The sequence below is a fragment of the Dasypus novemcinctus genome, chromosome 25 (assembly GCF_030445035.2).
Source record: "Dasypus novemcinctus isolate mDasNov1 chromosome 25, mDasNov1.1.hap2, whole genome shotgun sequence".
NCBI classification, from domain to species: domain Eukaryota; kingdom Metazoa; phylum Chordata; class Mammalia; order Cingulata; family Dasypodidae; genus Dasypus; species Dasypus novemcinctus.
Window position 1 is genome coordinate 14540377 of NC_080697.1, and position 16568 is coordinate 14556944.

The 16568-nt window shown below is 49.9% G+C and overlaps 1 protein-coding gene across 4 annotated transcripts in view; it reads right to left on the reverse strand.

The window, feature by feature from the left end:
* Window positions 1-1796: 1796 nt before the first annotated feature.
* Window positions 1797-16568, reverse strand: part of ITSN2 (intersectin 2) — a 164855-nt gene continuing 150083 nt past the window's right edge. For all 4 annotated transcript variants that reach the window (XM_058287691.1, XM_012530381.3, XM_058287690.1 and 1 more), the window contains exons 32-39: window positions 13456-13554; window positions 8696-8863; window positions 8005-8220; window positions 7294-7415; window positions 6618-6700; window positions 3834-3917; window positions 3246-3419; window positions 1797-2704 (exon numbers count right to left, since the gene is read on the reverse strand). In XM_058287691.1, the coding sequence (XP_058143674.1) occupies window positions 2547-2704; window positions 3246-3419; window positions 3834-3917; window positions 6618-6700; window positions 7294-7415; window positions 8005-8220; window positions 8696-8863; window positions 13456-13554 (1104 nt within the window). In that variant the 3' untranslated portion in view covers window positions 1797-2546. The remainder of the gene's footprint in view (window positions 2705-3245; window positions 3420-3833; window positions 3918-6617; window positions 6701-7293; window positions 7416-8004; window positions 8221-8695; window positions 8864-13455; window positions 13555-16568) is intronic.

Sequence of the window (16568 nt, forward strand, 5' to 3'; positions counted from 1 at the left end):
GTCTGCAGTGTCTGCCCCAAAGTTAAAATACTGCAAACCTGTTCCCTCTCTCCAGAAGCTGAGCTGTTGCTCCTGCTAAGTGAGCTCCTGTTGTGATCCGGGAACAAGGTGAGGTATTTCACAGGCATTTAAGCGTTTTCACAGCAAAGCAGTAGTAGTATTCCCAGCCCGTGGCGCTCGGGGAGGTTCAGCGATAGCCAAAGTTAGTCCCCCGCCTTGAGAGTGGCAATTCCAGCTTCTCTGGTGCCGAAGCACATGTTTGTTCCGCTAGGGTGCCTTTTTCCTCAATACACACAGACTTTGTAACGTTGGCCAAATTGCTAAGAAGTTGGGTCCCCTTTCAGGGGCTAGGGCGCTTCCCCCTCCCCACCTACGACATCCTGATTCTGAAGTGCACCGGAAGGGCTGGCTGGGGACTTCCTACCAGAGGGGAAGTTCAAGGGTGTGTGAGGCCCTGAATATGCCCCAGTGGTCTGAGGTGCCCCCTCCCCTGCCATGGGAGGATCTGCGTGGCGTGTCCTGACCTTAGGTGACTCAGATCCGGTAGGCTCCTGGATGCTGCAGTTTAGGCTGCCCTGAATCCGACCAAAGAACCCTGACATGTCTAGAGATAGAGAAATGGTGATAGCCAGAGTTCATCCTAGTGAGGGGTGACGCCCCGCAGTCCTGGGAAAAGGACTGTTCTGTAGCAGTGGCCACCAGTAACCCCAGAACTGGTTTTTGACCTGCTTTTTTTTTTTTTTTTTTTAAAGATTTATTTATTTATTTTATTTCCCCCCCTCCCCTGGTTGTCTGTTTTTGGTGTCTATTTGCTGCGTCTTGTTTCTTTGTCTGCTTCTGTTGTCGTCAGCGGCACGGGAAGTGTGGGCGGAGCCATTCCTGGGCAGGCTGCTCTTTCTTTTCACGCTGGGGGGCTTTCCTCATGGGCGCACTCCTTGCGCGTGGGGCTCCCCCACGCGGGGGACACCCTTGCGTGGCAGGGCACTCCTTGCGCGCATCAGCACTGCGCATGGGCCAGCTCCACACGGGTCAAGGAGGCCCGGGGTTTGAACTGCGGACCTCCCATGTGGTAGACGGACGCCCTAACCACTGGGCCAAAGTCCGTTTCCCGGTTTTTGACCTGCTTGATGCGTCAGTGACGGCCTCAGGCTTTGAAAGTCAGCCAGGAGGGGCAGACTCACCACTGCCTCAGTAACCTACACGAAGTCCAGTTCCCAGAACCCTCTGCGAGAGCAGCAGCTTGCTTTGCTCAGCAGGCCGTGCCTGGCTAGCCAAGGATCCAGGGTTCCAGCAACCTGAGTGGGTCCTTCAAAATGACAGCCCTTTCTCCAGTTTGACTACTTACTCCAGGAGTTTAATGTTTAAGACTTTATTATCCATCAACATTCAAAACAATTCCACATTTCAAAATTTGGAGGCTGAGGAGGAAGCACTGACGGGTGTGGCATAGGGCAGGTGAGGAAAAAGAGGTGCCTGGGCAGCCGGGCGAGCCAGCAGCCTGCTGGCCAGTGCTCACTTCTTAAGTCTTTTCTTTACTTGTAAGTGACCCAAGGGGTCCATGACCTGGACAAGCAGAAGCACCTGGAAGGCTGAGATGTAGCTCTCAGAGAAGCTGGCTCAGCAACACTCGGCAGACTTAGCAGAGCCACGGAGCCAGCTAACGGCAGAGCCAAGACGAGGCGCCTGCCCCCACCCCGAGCCAGAAAGGAAATTTCGTTTCAAAATAGGCAACCTCTGAAGTTATCTTTTAAGAGTCTTGCAGGTAGAGAGTAAACCAGTCAAGCTTTCAAAGGAAGTTACATCATAAACTTATATTTTTATTCTTTCTGTACATATTGGCAATGACAGCTTAAAGTTGCATGTCCTATGAAATATGCAAAACCAAGGCATTTACATAAATAATTTATACTTCAGAAAATTAAAACTGAAAAATATTTTCCATATCATTAGAGTTCACAGTATTAAAGTAAATCAAGCTTTCTTCCTTAGATTTCAAACTATTATTGTCTCAGCAGAGAATAAACTCTAACCAGGAATAAAATGATCAAGTTTCTGCTTTATATTCAGTGCACGAGCAGAGCTACCTGGGCTTCAGGCTGCTCATTTCATCCCAGTGCTTCACCTCCTGAGCAGCTGTACCCAGCAGAGATCACGTGGAACGTGGAACGGTTTCCGCGTTGCCACAGTCGCTGCATGGTGGGCACATTTAAGCAAGCGGTAACAGCTGGTGGTCGGATGCCTCATTTCCACATAATACTTTGTATAGCCCTGAAAATGGAAACCCTGGCATCTAAACACAGCTGAGAAGTGCTGGCGCTAACACAAGGCACGGTGCTACGGGGTCTGGTTTATTTACAGGAGCGGTCATGTTTGCATAGATTGCTAGCGACTCCGTGTGCAGTGGAGTAGACCGGCTGGGTGCAGCGTGCGAGGCTGTGGGATGGACGAAGCTGCAGGGTGCTCCTTCAGCCCAGGGAGAGCGCGGCCCCTTCCTCTCCAGCCCAGGCTTGTGGGCAGATTTCCTGGTGCCATCCTCCCTGGGTCCCCTACAGGAGAGTTTTTTGCTCAAAAAGCTGCAGATCAAAGCGGACCCAGACCTCCCCTGTGGGGACCTCATGCAGCAGGAGTCGGCGGGTGGTAGGGCCTTTGCTTTCCTGCTCTGTTCGAATTTTTGACACTGGAACTTCAGTACGACCCAGGAAATCTGATGAACAAACAAAATCAGGTGAAAGTCAAAAGTCTTCCTTCTTTATAAAACAAACTATCACAGGAGAGGTAGCTGAAACAAGATTTTCAAATCTTCTTCCAAAACAAGTTCTTCAGATGGTTTGTGGATGTTTGATATTGTGAATGGATGCATGTGGAGTGACAACAGGTTTATGTGAGAGGAACTGTCCCCTGAAGTTGAAGCATCTTTGGTCAGATGCCATCTCACCCACAGAGTATCGGCAGGAGCAGTTTTTATCAGGTAGGTAGAGCGCCTGGGGTCGAGGCCCTGACACACCTGAGGGGTGGTCCTCAGCAGGGGTGGAAACACCTTCCCATTACACCTCCCCGGAGATTCTGACAGGCCACCCCCGCCCCTGAGGAGGCTCACGCCACCTGCTGCCAAGTGAGCCACTGACGATCGAGGGCAGGTGTCATTTCCCTTAGGTGTGCTGGGGTAGGCTGAGCACCCCGGCACACGGCCCTAGATTCTAGAGTGCTGGGGACACCTTAGATGCCACAGTTGAGTTATACTTTACCATCCGGTGAAAACTGGTCTCTGTCAAACATGGTGAGACACAGCACATCTTGGTAAAGATCCTTAATAAAGAACTGGCAGTTAAAATTCCACTTGGGATTTAGCGTGTCCTGCAGGGTCCTGGTGGTGTAGCTCTGGGAGCCCATGCTGATTTCACAGTATGGATTGCTCTTTCCTGAACAAAAACAAACCAAAGACACATGTGGCATGTGGAGGTGAACTGAGTGACTGACAGGACCATCCATGGGCAGAAGCAGGAGCCAAAATATTTGTTGCCATAGAACCGAGCAGCCGGAGCCACTGCCTGAGGGACCACATCAGCCTTGTGGTCTTCTAGTACAGTCTAAGTGTCCCCGATGCTGATGGCATCACAAACCTGGGGAGCGAGTGTTCCCTGTGAGCCTGGGCAAGTGCCAGGAGTACTCAGGAAGGCAGGCACTGGGGGAACAGTGATGATGATATTGGCCCAGCACCATTTTATTGGCACTGGACACTGGCTTTTTAAAAGTATCCCATCATCCAATGCTCAGAAGAGTCAGCAGCAAAGAGGAGACAGTGACTGAGTCTGCTGAATGGAAGAGGCATTTACCGTTTGGTTTGCAGGCTTTTAATTCTGTGGCTTCAATGACGTGCACCATCAGGCGCCCGATGCCAGAAGTCTTTTGAGAACGGGCTACAAAAGAGGAAGATGAGTCGGGTTAATTTCTTTTCTGAATGAAGCAGCAAGGGGATGATGCGCAGTGTAGACACTCACTCTGCCTTTACCAGGGTCGTATTGCCCCGAGCTCACCTGCCTCTGCACAGGGCCAACGGGCGGCCTCTGGCTGCCCAGGTGTGTCCCCTACAAGGAATGCCTCCTGCGTCATCTGTCACTATCCAATCTCGCATTTCACCCTCCGCCTCTTCCCTCTGTGAATCCGTATTCTTGGTTTATGAACGCCCCATAACCTGCTGAGTCTGAAATTGTGTGTAATGTCTGTCTCCCCTGGCCTGAGACTCGGGGCTGTAGAGCAGGGGCTGTTCTCTTCATCCTGTCATTCCCTCCCAATGCCTAGCGAATAGTAGTATTAATAAAATGAAGAATCCGTTACAGTGCTTCAGCCCTTAACAGCAGCTCACATTTACTGGGTATTCACTTGTGTTAGGCCTTTATACAAATTATATCATTTAATCTGCATAATTACCCATAAAGGAACTCCTTAGAGTTACCAGCCCTAATTTATCGATGAGAAATGTGAGGCTTAGAAAGGTCGTGTCAAGTCAGAGCTTCTAAATGACAGAGCAAGAATTCAAATGGGTCTGCCTGACAGCAAAGTCTATTTCTTACCAATCACCATAATTCCAATTATATGTAAAGACTTCAGTTCATGAAGCAGTTTCACCTAAGACCTTAATCTATTTAAGGAGGTCCTCAAACACATTTAATTAGGAGACCCATTAGGCAGTGGACTCAGTTTCTCTTGGTAAACAGGAAGTTAGTGAGCAGGCTTTGCCCCTAGATGAGCCATTGCCAGTTTTAAAAGCGCAGATCAAGTATAACCTTCCCTGTGGGCCGGGCTCCCCGCTCATTTGCAGCCACACTCCCACCCCAGAACTCGCAAGCAGCCCCCCTGCAGGCAGGAGCTGAGTCATCTCCAAGGCCTGGGTCGGCCTGGCACAGGGATCGCCCCGAGAGAGTAATCAGCAAATGTCGGAGGGACTGAACATGGGAAGATGCAGAGGAAAAATTACAGATCTTGATGTAAGCAAATGAGCAGAAAAACTTTGATTCACATCTTTGACCAATTAGGAGATCATCGGATGCTTTATGAAATAATCCAGTCATTGGTTTTTCCATAGCAAGCGTTTACAGCACGTTACCATAAGCTTCAGCGAGCCAAAGCCGACTTGTGCATACCTTTTCAGGAGTGCATAACAAAATAAGGGACACCTGGATGAAAAAACACAAAGAGCTGCAAGTGTAGCAGCTGGGAATGTAAATGTGAGGGCTGGGCAAGGGGGAGGGTGCGAGGAGGGGGCCTGGGCAGGGTTCCCGAGGGGCCAGCGCAGGGGCCGGGGCGCCCACGCAGCCGAGGAGCTGGGGCTCCACTCGCACAGGGATTCGTGGGAGCCCCGACAGTTCTGCTCAGAGGGTCGCAGCAGGTGGGTGCTTTACAAAGACATGTGAGCTGCACCGAGCAAGTGGCAGTCTGTCCCACGAACAGAGAGGACCGACCACCACTGCCTGAGGGAGCTCATTACTCAAGATCTCCCATGGGACAGGGGCTCGGGGCCTCCAGCAGAAGCCACAGGGTGACAGGAGCTCCAGGAGGGGGTCAGGGGGGCTGGGGCGCCAGGGAGGGCGTCCTTGACGAATTCTGATGTGGGGGTGCAGCACTTCAGAGGGAGGGGCAGCGGGAGCAAGGCTGGGACAGGCGCCCCTCAGGGAGGCAGCCGCGAGGGGAGGTGCGGGGAGACACTGGGAAACGGACGGGCGGCGGCTCCACGGTCCTGAGACATGAAACCTGTTCTTAATCTGGGAGGGGAGAGAGTGGGTGCGCGAGCAGGAGAGGTGCGCCGAGAGGAGTCCTGCGGAGAGGCCACCCACAGCGAAGAGGATGCCGGGAGCGCTGGGGTGGGTGGGAGGCAGGAGCCTCAGGCCTCAGTCAGGTGCCAGTTTGCAGGGTCTTAACTGGGGAACACCCCGGAAGCGGGAGGACCAGGCAGATGTAACGGAACGTGGGCGAGGGCGGGCGAGGGTGAGAGCGCTCAGCCGGGGTGGCCAGGACAAGGCAGCCCCCACAGAGAGCCTCGGGAGGAGGCCTCAGGGGAGGAGCTGGTTCTGGAAGGGGAACTGGTCTCCTCTGGAGAATGCCCACCTGAGCTGCCCGAGCCGAGCAGGTGTGTGGAGGGCGGCCCAGCCTGACAGAAAACAGGGATGAGGAGAGGCCCGGGGCGAGAACAGAGCAATGGGCCCGAGATGTTCAAAGGGCAAGGGACAAGAACAGCGAGAAAGGGAGGCGAAGAAGGAAGAACGGAGGGCCCTCGGGAGCGCCGCGGCGGGGAAGTGCGGGACCCGAGCCAGGGCAGTTCCCAGCCAGCGGCTGGGGCAGCAGGGAGTGGGGCTGGAGGCGGGGGGCGGCCGCCGCTGTCAAAGGAGAGGGTGGGTGGGATGGGTGCGGGGCGGGACAGGGCTGAGGGGGGCGGGGAGCAGAGAGGAAGTGCTCGAGCGTGAGGCTGGCGGAGGCGAGACCAGCCGTGGCTGGAAGGCCCTCTTTCTGGAAACGCGAGTGAAGAGCTCGGGTGAAGGCTCGGGCGGGGCGGGGCGGGGCGCGGAGCCCGCCCTGGCGGCGGGGTGGGGCAGGTGGAGGCCCCGCGTCCCCGGCCCGCCTACCTTGGTACGCCTTCTCCCGCTTCCTCTTCTCCGTGTCGATGAACTGCTCCGACGCCGCCTTGATCTTCTGGACCCAGGCCGTCCTGGGGGCAGCAGAGCGAGCCATGCCGCTGTCCCGCCTCCCCGCCCGCGGGCGCCCGCAGCGGGCCGGCTCTGCTGCCGACCTCGGCTTTGTATTTTCCAGTCATAAAGCTAAAACTCGTTTGCTAATTGGGGATTTTCTAAGCATTTCTAAGGAAATTTCTTGACTGCTTACCTGTGAAGTGTGTGTGGGGGGCAGAGAGCCGCCAGAGGCAGTGAGTGAGGTCAGCACAGGCTCTGAGCCCCAGGGACCTGTGCGCGGGGGCAGCGCCGCCCGTGGTCCCGGGCGCTGCGGGGGCTCACCCTAAAGGCGCGGGGGGCGCGGGCGGCCGGCGCCCTGGGGTAAGGCGGGGGCCGTGGGGCCTGAGGGTCCCGGCAGCCCCTGCAGGGCTTTCGGCGGGGGCGCGCGGGGTCGGAGCTGCCCCTAGGAAGAGGGTGAGCGCGTGGAGGGCAGCGGCAGCGGCTGGGGCGGCCGGGGCGTCTAAACCGGGGCCCAGCGCGGGGGAGGACACAGACCGCGAGGCCGGGAGGGCGGGCTGGAGCTGCGCGGGGCTCTCCTCGGTGCCAGGGCAGGCGACGCGAGGCCGGGACTGACCTCTCGTTAATGTTGTCTGTTCGCAGGGTGTAGACCCGGTCAATGTGGGAAATGTGGAAGACGGGCTCGTCGCTGGAAGGGTCTGTGGGCAGTTTCACCAGGACTTCGTTCAGGAAGATGGGCTGAAAGCATTAGGGCCAAACAGCCTGTGAGAGGGGCCAGCTGCCACCTCGTGTGTCCTCAGACCGAGTCCTCCAGGTCGGAAGACCCTCGTGGAGAAGGAGGGAAAAGTCTCGCTTCGAAGGCCTTTTCATGGGGAAAAAAGAAACTGCCTCCATTTTGTAAAGGAACTATCAGGTGGATCAGACGTGGCTAAACCGCGGACGGCGCGCTCGGTGTCCTCGGCTCAGGGTGGAGGCCCGGCGGGCGCGGGCAGGGGCGCCTCCCGGCCGTGCTTGCGCGGGACGCTCGGGACGGCGCCTCTCGCTGCGGGGTTCAAGCCCTCTTCCCCGCTCCCCCAGCGCGCACGCACACACACGCACACACCCCTCCGTGCCAGGAACGACACCAGACCCCGAAGCTGGACTCCCAGCTGAGCACCCTCGGAGGGCCGAGAGCCTAGCACGCGGGGGCTTCTCTCTGCGTGACGCCAAGCCAGGAGCAGGGGAGGGGTCCCGCCGAGGCCAGGAGAGGCTCAGGCGGGAAGGGAGGCCTCAGGGTACAGTAAACCTCGCTGTGCCCCTGATGCCGCTGCAGGAACGAGACACTTACCGTTTTGTACATTTTGAATTGCGCGTTGGACTTAGAGCTGAAAAGTTTCTCGGAGCCCGAGGAAACAGCAAACTGCTTGACCATGCAGGTGAGAAGCAGGAAGTCGTTGAAGAGGAACCCATGCAGCTCCTTGTTGCTCTTCATCTTGTATAATTTCCCACTGTGCAAAAGCTTCCGGGGCCCCAGGCAGTTGGTGAGGGAGTTGAAAATAAGTTGCTTAAATAGAGAAAGAAAGTGCCACTTTTCAGTTCTGGAACCTCGAAGGCCGGAGACAAACCTTCCCAGCCTCCCTTGAGAGGCCCGTGCTCTGGAGACCTGTGCGCGCAGTGGTAGAATTTTCTGTTGAGAATATAGCTGCAGACCAGAGCCTCCTAGAATCGTTCACCTTTACACAGAAGGCCCTTGGTGATTTCTCTAAAGATTTCAAATTGGACCAGTGAAAATGGTTACTTACACCCACAAAATACAGATTTTACCAGCTGAATCCAGAAAACTTAAAATGACCAAATCTCCTCTCTTTACAATAAGGGAAGATGATCCCCCAAGAATGGGCGTCTTTGTTGGGGCAGGATGGAGCGCCCACGTGGGCTGAGCTGAGAGGCAGGTTTCCTGCCCCAGGGGAGGCCTGCACCTGGTTTTCCCTCCCAGGACCTTGCCCTGGCAGCCTCCAACTGAGCACCACAGGCCCCACCTCTGCAAGACCTTCACACTGAACGTGCGCTTGGATCCACTCCAGCCGGTCTGAATTTTCCTTCTCCCGAACTCCCTCGTTAACTTGAGAACAAAGCTCTTCTGCCTGCTCGAGGGCCAGCTTTAGAGAGGAATGGTCTACATGGTTCTCTGAGGTGTTTTCCAGAATCTGGAAAAGAGTGGGGCTGCATCACGCAGGATGTAGTTTCTTTCACTCACCCACTCACCCAACCATTTGTCCATCCTTAATTTACTGAGTGCTTACTATATGCTAGGCACTGGAAATACAACAGTGAACAAGAAAACAGGGTGGTAGGGACAAGTAGCACAGTGACAAAAGGGTGGGACAAGTGCTTTCTAGATTGACTGCTTTGAAATTTGTGGGTCTCTGGTTGCTCACCAACCAGGTCCAGGTAAGGACAACTCTGTACTCCAAATTTTAAGGGCAACCACCAATGTAAACTGGCTATAATTGTGCTAAGTGTGTTATCCTTTGAATAGCAATGGTTCATAACATTTTTGGGGGGTCATTGATACTTTTGAAAAATCTGATGAAAGGAATGAATCTCCAGTTTCAGGAGAAATACAATAAAATCATAGCATCAACATGTAGGAAAATGCATTCAGTTCATTTGAAGTGATTCCAAGCTATGAATGCAAGAAATGTAAAAGAATAGAAGTGAGAGGACAACTTGGGATGGTCCCCCCAGAAATTAGCTGGTCCATCAACAGGCAATTGCTGTCCAGACTATTTCCCTCCAATAGTGCTGGTCCACAGTCCTATATCTACAATTCCAAAACACAAAAAAAGTTCTGATGGGAACGGATGTGGCTCAAGCAGTTGAGCTCCCACCTCCCACATGGGAGGTCCTGGTTTGGCTCCTGGTGCCTCCTGAAAAACCAAAATCAAAACAAACAAAACAAATGATAAACTCAGGGAAGCTGATGTGGCTCAGTGGTCAAGTGGTGGTTTCCCACATACGAAGTATGAGGTCCCGAGTTCAATCCCTGACCCCAGTACCTCATCAGAACTCATTTGTTGGCAAGACCTGACATGAACTGAAAAGATAAATTTATTTATTCTATCTAAGGTGACCATTTTTTTTTTGCTGGAGAAAGATTAACATGTCTGATTATGGCCTGTTGCCCCAGGCTTCGTTGGGGGTGCAGCATATAATATCTAGTATTTGAATTACAGTCTGAGTTCTGAAATGCAGATGGCCCAAAAGATTTCAGATAAGGAAATGTGGACTCATATTGATGGGTAGGTTTGGTATAACATGAAGTTTATATTGAGTTCAGGGTCCAGAAATAATCAATAAAAGCAACAGTCTCATATTATTTTTACTGTCATTCTTTGTAAGGTGATTGAAATTATATAGATCAGTATTGGTTGAATAATCCTTTGTAAAGTCTGTCTTCTTCTTAGAAGGTATATTGGCTCAAGAGACTCACTTTCTTATATCAAAAAGGAAAACATGGAATTTTAGAAGGAATGTCCAGAGAGCAAGTGGAGGTGAGACAAGGGGAGGGTTCCATGATGAGCTCTGCTTAGGACAGGCTGAGTTGGAGACCTATGGGACATCTAGGTAGACGTGTTCAGCTGGTAGTTGAATTCATCTCAGAAGAAACGTAGGAGCCCATGGTTAATGTGATGGTTAGGCTAATGTGTCAACTGGGCTGGGTAATTGTGCTCAGTTGTTTGGTCAAGCAATCACCGGGCAAATTGTAATACAAGGACATTTACGGACTTTAATCATCAGTGAGTTCACTGCATAGACAGCTGGTTACATCTACAATCAACCAAGGAGATTGCCATCAGCAAAGAGTGACCTCTTAGCTAATCAGTTGAATGCCTTAAAAGGGGAAGTGATTTCAGCATTCGGAGAGAATTTCCAGTTCTACTTTGGACAGCCAACGTCTCCTGGAAACTCATCGAGGACCTTCATTGGAGTCCCTGGTTTGCAGCTGCCTGCGGAATTTGGACTTGTGCACCCCCACAATCACATGAGAGAATTTTATAAAATTTCATATTATTTACAGAAATCTGTTAATTCTGTTTCCCTAGAAAACCCTAATAAAATTTGGTAACAGGAGTGGGGTATAGGGAAACGGACTTGGCCCAGTGGTTAGGGCGTCTGTCTACCACATGGGAGGTCCGCGGTTCAAACCCCAGGCCTCCTTGACCCGTGTGGAGCTGGCCCATGCGCAGTGCTGATGCGCGCAAGGAGTGCCGTGCCACGCAGGGGTGTCCCCGCGTAGGGGAGCCCCACGCGCAAGGGGTGCGCCCCGTAAGGAGAGCCGCCCAGCGTGAAAGAAAGAAAGTGCAGCCTGCCCAGGAATGGCGCCGCCCACACTTCCCGTGCCTCTGATGACAACAGAAGCGGACAAAGGAACAAGACGCAGCAAATAGACACAAAGAACAGACAACCAGGGGGAGGGGTGGGAAATAAATAAATAAATAAATCTTAAAAAAAAAAAAAAAAAAAGGAGTGGGGTATAGTCTGTTGCAATTACCAAAAATGCTGGAATGGTTTTATAAATGGTAAGGGGTATTTTTTGGAGGAATTGTGAGATGCTTAATGGAAAAGGCCTAGATTGCTTTGAAGAGACTGTTGGTAGGAATATAGAGCCTAAAGTTACTTCTGATAAGGGCTTGGAAGGAAATGATGAAACTATTATTGGAAAATGGAGGAAAGGCAATCCTTGTTTTAAAGTTGCAAAGAACTTAGCAAGATTGACTCCTGATGGTATATGGAAGGTAGATTTTGAAAATGGCACTCCTGAACATTTGGCTGAAGAGCTTTCCAAAGTAAACTTTGAGAATATGGCCTGGCTTCTCCATGCAGCTTACAGCAAAATACTAGAGGAAAGATATAAGCTGAGAACTGAATTGTTGGGCACAAAGAAACCAGAAACTGATTCCAGAAATTCCAAGCCTCTGGAAATCAAGCCCCCAGACAATAATACCCCATTTGAAGAATTAACTAAACTTGGAACTTGTAGGACAGGATTGAAAATGTAGTTATCCAGGAAAGACTTGTGGAAAGTGTTACTGTCTGATGGTTTGGACCCCTGCTTGCTGCATGCTAAACCAACATGAGAGCTGTATGAACAAAACCACTATCGGCCTGGACTAAAAGGGACATGGAGTGGAGAGATGGAAAGAAAAACAGCCTTAAGATGAAAACCATGGAGGCTGAGGTCTGGAATTAGGAAAACTCCTTGGGCCAAGAGAGGAACCCCACCCATGTGTTCAGAGAGGGTGAGTTTACCCCGGTAGCTGAAGAGGGTGGATGTTCTAGCTTGTTGTTCAGGGAGAGCTTTTCTGCCCCAGGCTACAGAGATGGTGGAGCACGTTCCCCACAGGTTGGGGACAGTGAAGTCACCATCTCATTGCTCTGCGGTTGGTGGGCCTGTTCCCTATAGGTTAGGGAGAGTGAGGCCACCACCCCACTGCTCTGAGGGGCGTGGGCTGTTCCCCATAGGTTGGGGAGCATGAGGTCACCAGCCCACTGTTCTGAGAGGGGTGGGCCTGTTCTCCATAGGTTATGCAGGGCCGGGTTGCCACCTCACTGTTTTGAGACGGTTGGGCCTGTATGCCAGTGATTAGGGAGAATGTTACCACCACCTCACTGTGCTAAGGGGGTTGAGACCCTATTCCAGAGATGGGGGAAAGTGTGGCCATCACCCCAATGTTCTTGTAGGCTGAGATCTGGAGCTTAGTCACCATCCAGGTACTTGATGAGGGTGGAACCAAGAAAATGGCTGTTGGGCAAGCCCATGGAAAGGATGGGCCCCCAAGAGACCCAAGAAGAAGCCATCATCTTGAGCATGATTTTCAGACTTTGAAATCTAATTGAGTATGCCCTGTGAGTTTTTAGAACTGTTTGGGACCTGTGACCCATGTTTCTCTCCCAAATTCTCCTTGTAATGCAAATGTTCATCCTATGTCTGTCCCTCTGTCTATTGGAAGCAGATACCTTGTTTTGTAAGTTTCACAGGTCTATGGTCAGAGGGAACTTTGTCTCAAGACAAACTATTTCTATAAGTGTGATGTGATTTTGTATTTTTAAGGTTTTAAAATATTGTAATGTCTTTTTGGGATTCAGAGAGTAGAGTGTGGCAGTTTGACATTATTCATGAATCCCAAAAAGAGAAGGATTATATTTGTAAACTAATCTACTCCTCTGGGTGTGAGACTCTCTGACTGTATTAAATTCAAAGGTTTTAAGTTTACTTGATAAAATTATTTTAGGGCTTTTGATTTGACCAGGTCACTAGGGCGTGACTCAGGTTGAGTTTGTGCCCCCTTGGTGGGCTGATATAAACAAGCACTCACTCAAGGAGACACACAGGAAGAGAGAGCACTCCAGAGACAAGAGAGAGAGAGCTCTGTCATGTCTGATCCTGGGGCCCTGGGGAGAGATGAGCCATTTGCCTGAGAGTTTGCAGCTGAAGACAACAGTGACTCGGAGGGGCTGCAGGAGTTTCCTGGAAAGGAGGATATATGATAGGTCACCTAAGGGACACTGGGTGCCTCATTTCTTTGCCACTGCCAGGAGGGACTCAGTCCTTAAGAGCACAGTGCACATGTGTACACAGGTATGAATGTGCGCACACACCCAGGTGCCTGGGCCATCAGACAGGGGGCCTCCTTCTGCAGAGCCATGCCAAGTGGCGGGGTGGGCTGGCACATGCGGAGGCTCCCTAAGAGTTTGGCCTCTGAGCCTGTGTGTCCGCACCAGCCCGAGCACTCACGCTTCTGATGAGCAGGGGGTAGCGGGTGATCCTCTGCATTGGCTTCAGCAGGAAGCTGGACAGGGGCATGCCTTTACAGCGCGGGTCCGATGCCAGCTTCTGCAAAATAGTGGAGGCTGGTGAGGAAACCATAGCCCCAGTTGAAAGAGAGGAACCAGGGGCCATACTCCTGACTGGGACTCTTTTTCAGATGTCTAACTTCTTTCAGTAACTCAGGATTCAAAGTGATACGCTCTACAAGAACAGTAGGGTATCTCCCCTTGGTTCCCAGCCTGGAGGATGCACTTCACGTCTGGTGTGGCTGCTCGCTCCTGGCGGTCGTCCCAGTCCCATGGCTGAGAGTCTTACCACTGTCTTCTTGTCTACCCACTCTTTAAAAAAAATTATTTTTAATTGTGGTAAAATATACATACCATAAAAATCGTTTTACCCATTTTCAGACAACAGTTCTTTGACAGCAAGCCCATTGACAATACTGTATAATGTTCACTGCTTTTTGTACACCCTTTTCATCATCCCAAACCAAAACTCAGACTCCTTATCAATAATTCCCCATTCCTGCCACACCTGGAAACTAGAATTCTGCTTTCTCTCTCTATGAATTTCCTTCTTATAAGTATTTCTTATAAGAGAAATTATACAATATGTCTTTTCTGTCTGACTTGTTTCACTCAACATGTCTTCAAGGTTCATCTATGTTGTGCATGTATCAGGACTTCACTTCTTTTAACGGCTAAATAATATCCATCGTATGTATGTACCACATTTTCGTTTTCCATTCATCTATTGACAGACACTTGGGTTGCTTCCAGCTTTTGGTTATTGTGAATAAGGCTGCGATGAACACTGGTGTACACATATCTTTCCAAGTCTCTGCTTTTGATTCTTTTGGGTGTATGTGTCTAGGAGTGGAACTGGTGGGTCATATGGAAATTTTATCTTTAACTTTCTGAGGATCTACCATACTGTTTTCCATAGTGACTGCACCATTTTACCCTCCCACCAACAATGTACAAGCATTTCCACATCCTTGCCAACTCTTGTTATTTTTTGGCTTTTAAATAATATAGCCATCCTATTGGGAATGAACTGGTATCTCATTATGGTTTTAAATTGCATTTCCCTAATGGCTAATGATATTGAGCATCCTTTCATATACTTATTGGTCATTTGAATATCTTCTCTGGAGAAGTATCTATCCAAATCCTTGGCCTATTTTTAAATTGGGTTGTTTGTTCTTTTTGTGGTTGAGTTGTAGGAATTCTTTATATATTCTAGATATTAAGCCCTTATCAGATATAGTTTCCAATTATTTCTCTCCCATTCTGTGGGATATATTTTCATTTTCTTGATAATGTCCTTTGATGCATGAAAGTTTTCAATTTTGATGAAAACCATTTCATCTATTCTTTCTTTTATTGCCTGTGCTTTTGATGTAAAATCTAAATCTCCATGCCTACTACAAGGTCCTGAAGATATTTCCCTATGTTTTCTTATAAAATTTTTATAGCTCTAATATTTAGGTCATTGATCTAATTTGAATTAATTTTTGTATATGGTGAGAGGTAGGGGTCTACATTCCTTCTTTTGGATTTCTAATTGTCACAGCATCATTTGTTGAAGGGACTATTATTTCCCCCTTAAGTGGACTTGGTACTCTTGCTGAAAATCAACTGGCCGTTCTTTGGAGTCTCAATTCTATTCCACTCATCTATGTGGTGGTTTTTTTTTGTTGTTGTTGTTCTCAGTGATTTCTCTTTTTTTTAAATACTTTTTTAAAATTAAAGTTATAGAGCACACAGAATGTCACATTAAAAAACACAAGAGGTTCCCATATAACCCACTCCCCACCCTCATCCCCATCATTTTTGTAAACTGTAATTTTTTGAAGATATATACATCACAAAAAATGTTAATTAGAAAACATAAGAGGTTCCCGTGTACCCCCCACCCCCCACCCCATTCCTCCTAGACCAACAACCTCCCCCATCATTGTGGCACATTCATCGCACTCAGTGAACACATTTTGGAGCACTGCTGTACCACATGGATAATAGTTTACCCTGTAGTTCACACTCTCCTGCAGTACATTCAATGGGTTATGGCAGGATATATAAAGTCCAGCATCTGACACTGCAATATCATTTAGGACAACTCTAAGTCCCAAAAATGCCCCCACATCACATCTCTTCTTCCCTCTCCCTGCCTTCAGCAACTACTGTGGCCACTTTCTCCACATCAATGCTACAATTTCTTCTATTACTAGTCACAATAGTTTTATAGCAGAATATCAGTAAGTCCACTCTAATTCATATTTTATTCCTCCAGTCTGGGGACCTTGGGATGGTGATGTCCACTCCACCTCTATATCAAGAGGGGGCTTAGATTCCACATGGATGATGAATGCAATTCTTCTGCTTGCAGTTGAAGGCACTCTTGATTCCCTGATGAATTGTTTGACCATCTTCACCTCCCTGTTAGCTGACCTGGGTAAGTCCAATGAACCAGAGAGTAGGAGTTGCAACTCTGCTGAGGCTCAGGGCCCAGCTGACACATGGTAAGTCCAGAGATTCAAGTCCCCTGAGTATACACCATCCCTAGTGCCAACCACAGGTTCAATAAAAGTGACAGAAGAGGCTTGTGTAGAAAGGTCACATTTGAGTCCAGCTCCATCACACTCAGGAGCACAAATTCCAAAGGAGGGCCCACTGACATGGCACAGAGTTCCAAATCCATCTGCCATGATCCTATACCCTGTGGGTCTCCGTAGCCTTCAGGAGAGCCAGTACCTAGGGTTGAATCTACTTTGGCTGTTTCTGGGGTCCTGCTGAGGCATGCATAAGCATGACTCCTCTGATGACCTCCCGACTCTTTTTCGAAGATTCCTAGCCATGTAAACTCATTTGTCTTTGCCAATTTCCCTTTTTATTCAAGGTCAAAAGGCAGTTTTTAACACATGATCCTACATGTAGGCTGAGATATTCTGCTGGTCTGAGTTGACCCTTTTATTCAAGGTCTTTTTCTAGTTGCATCACGTTACATTAAAAAACAGTGCTTGATAGTAATCCCTCAGTGCCAGGGAGGCTCATCCCCAGGAGTTATGTCCCACACTG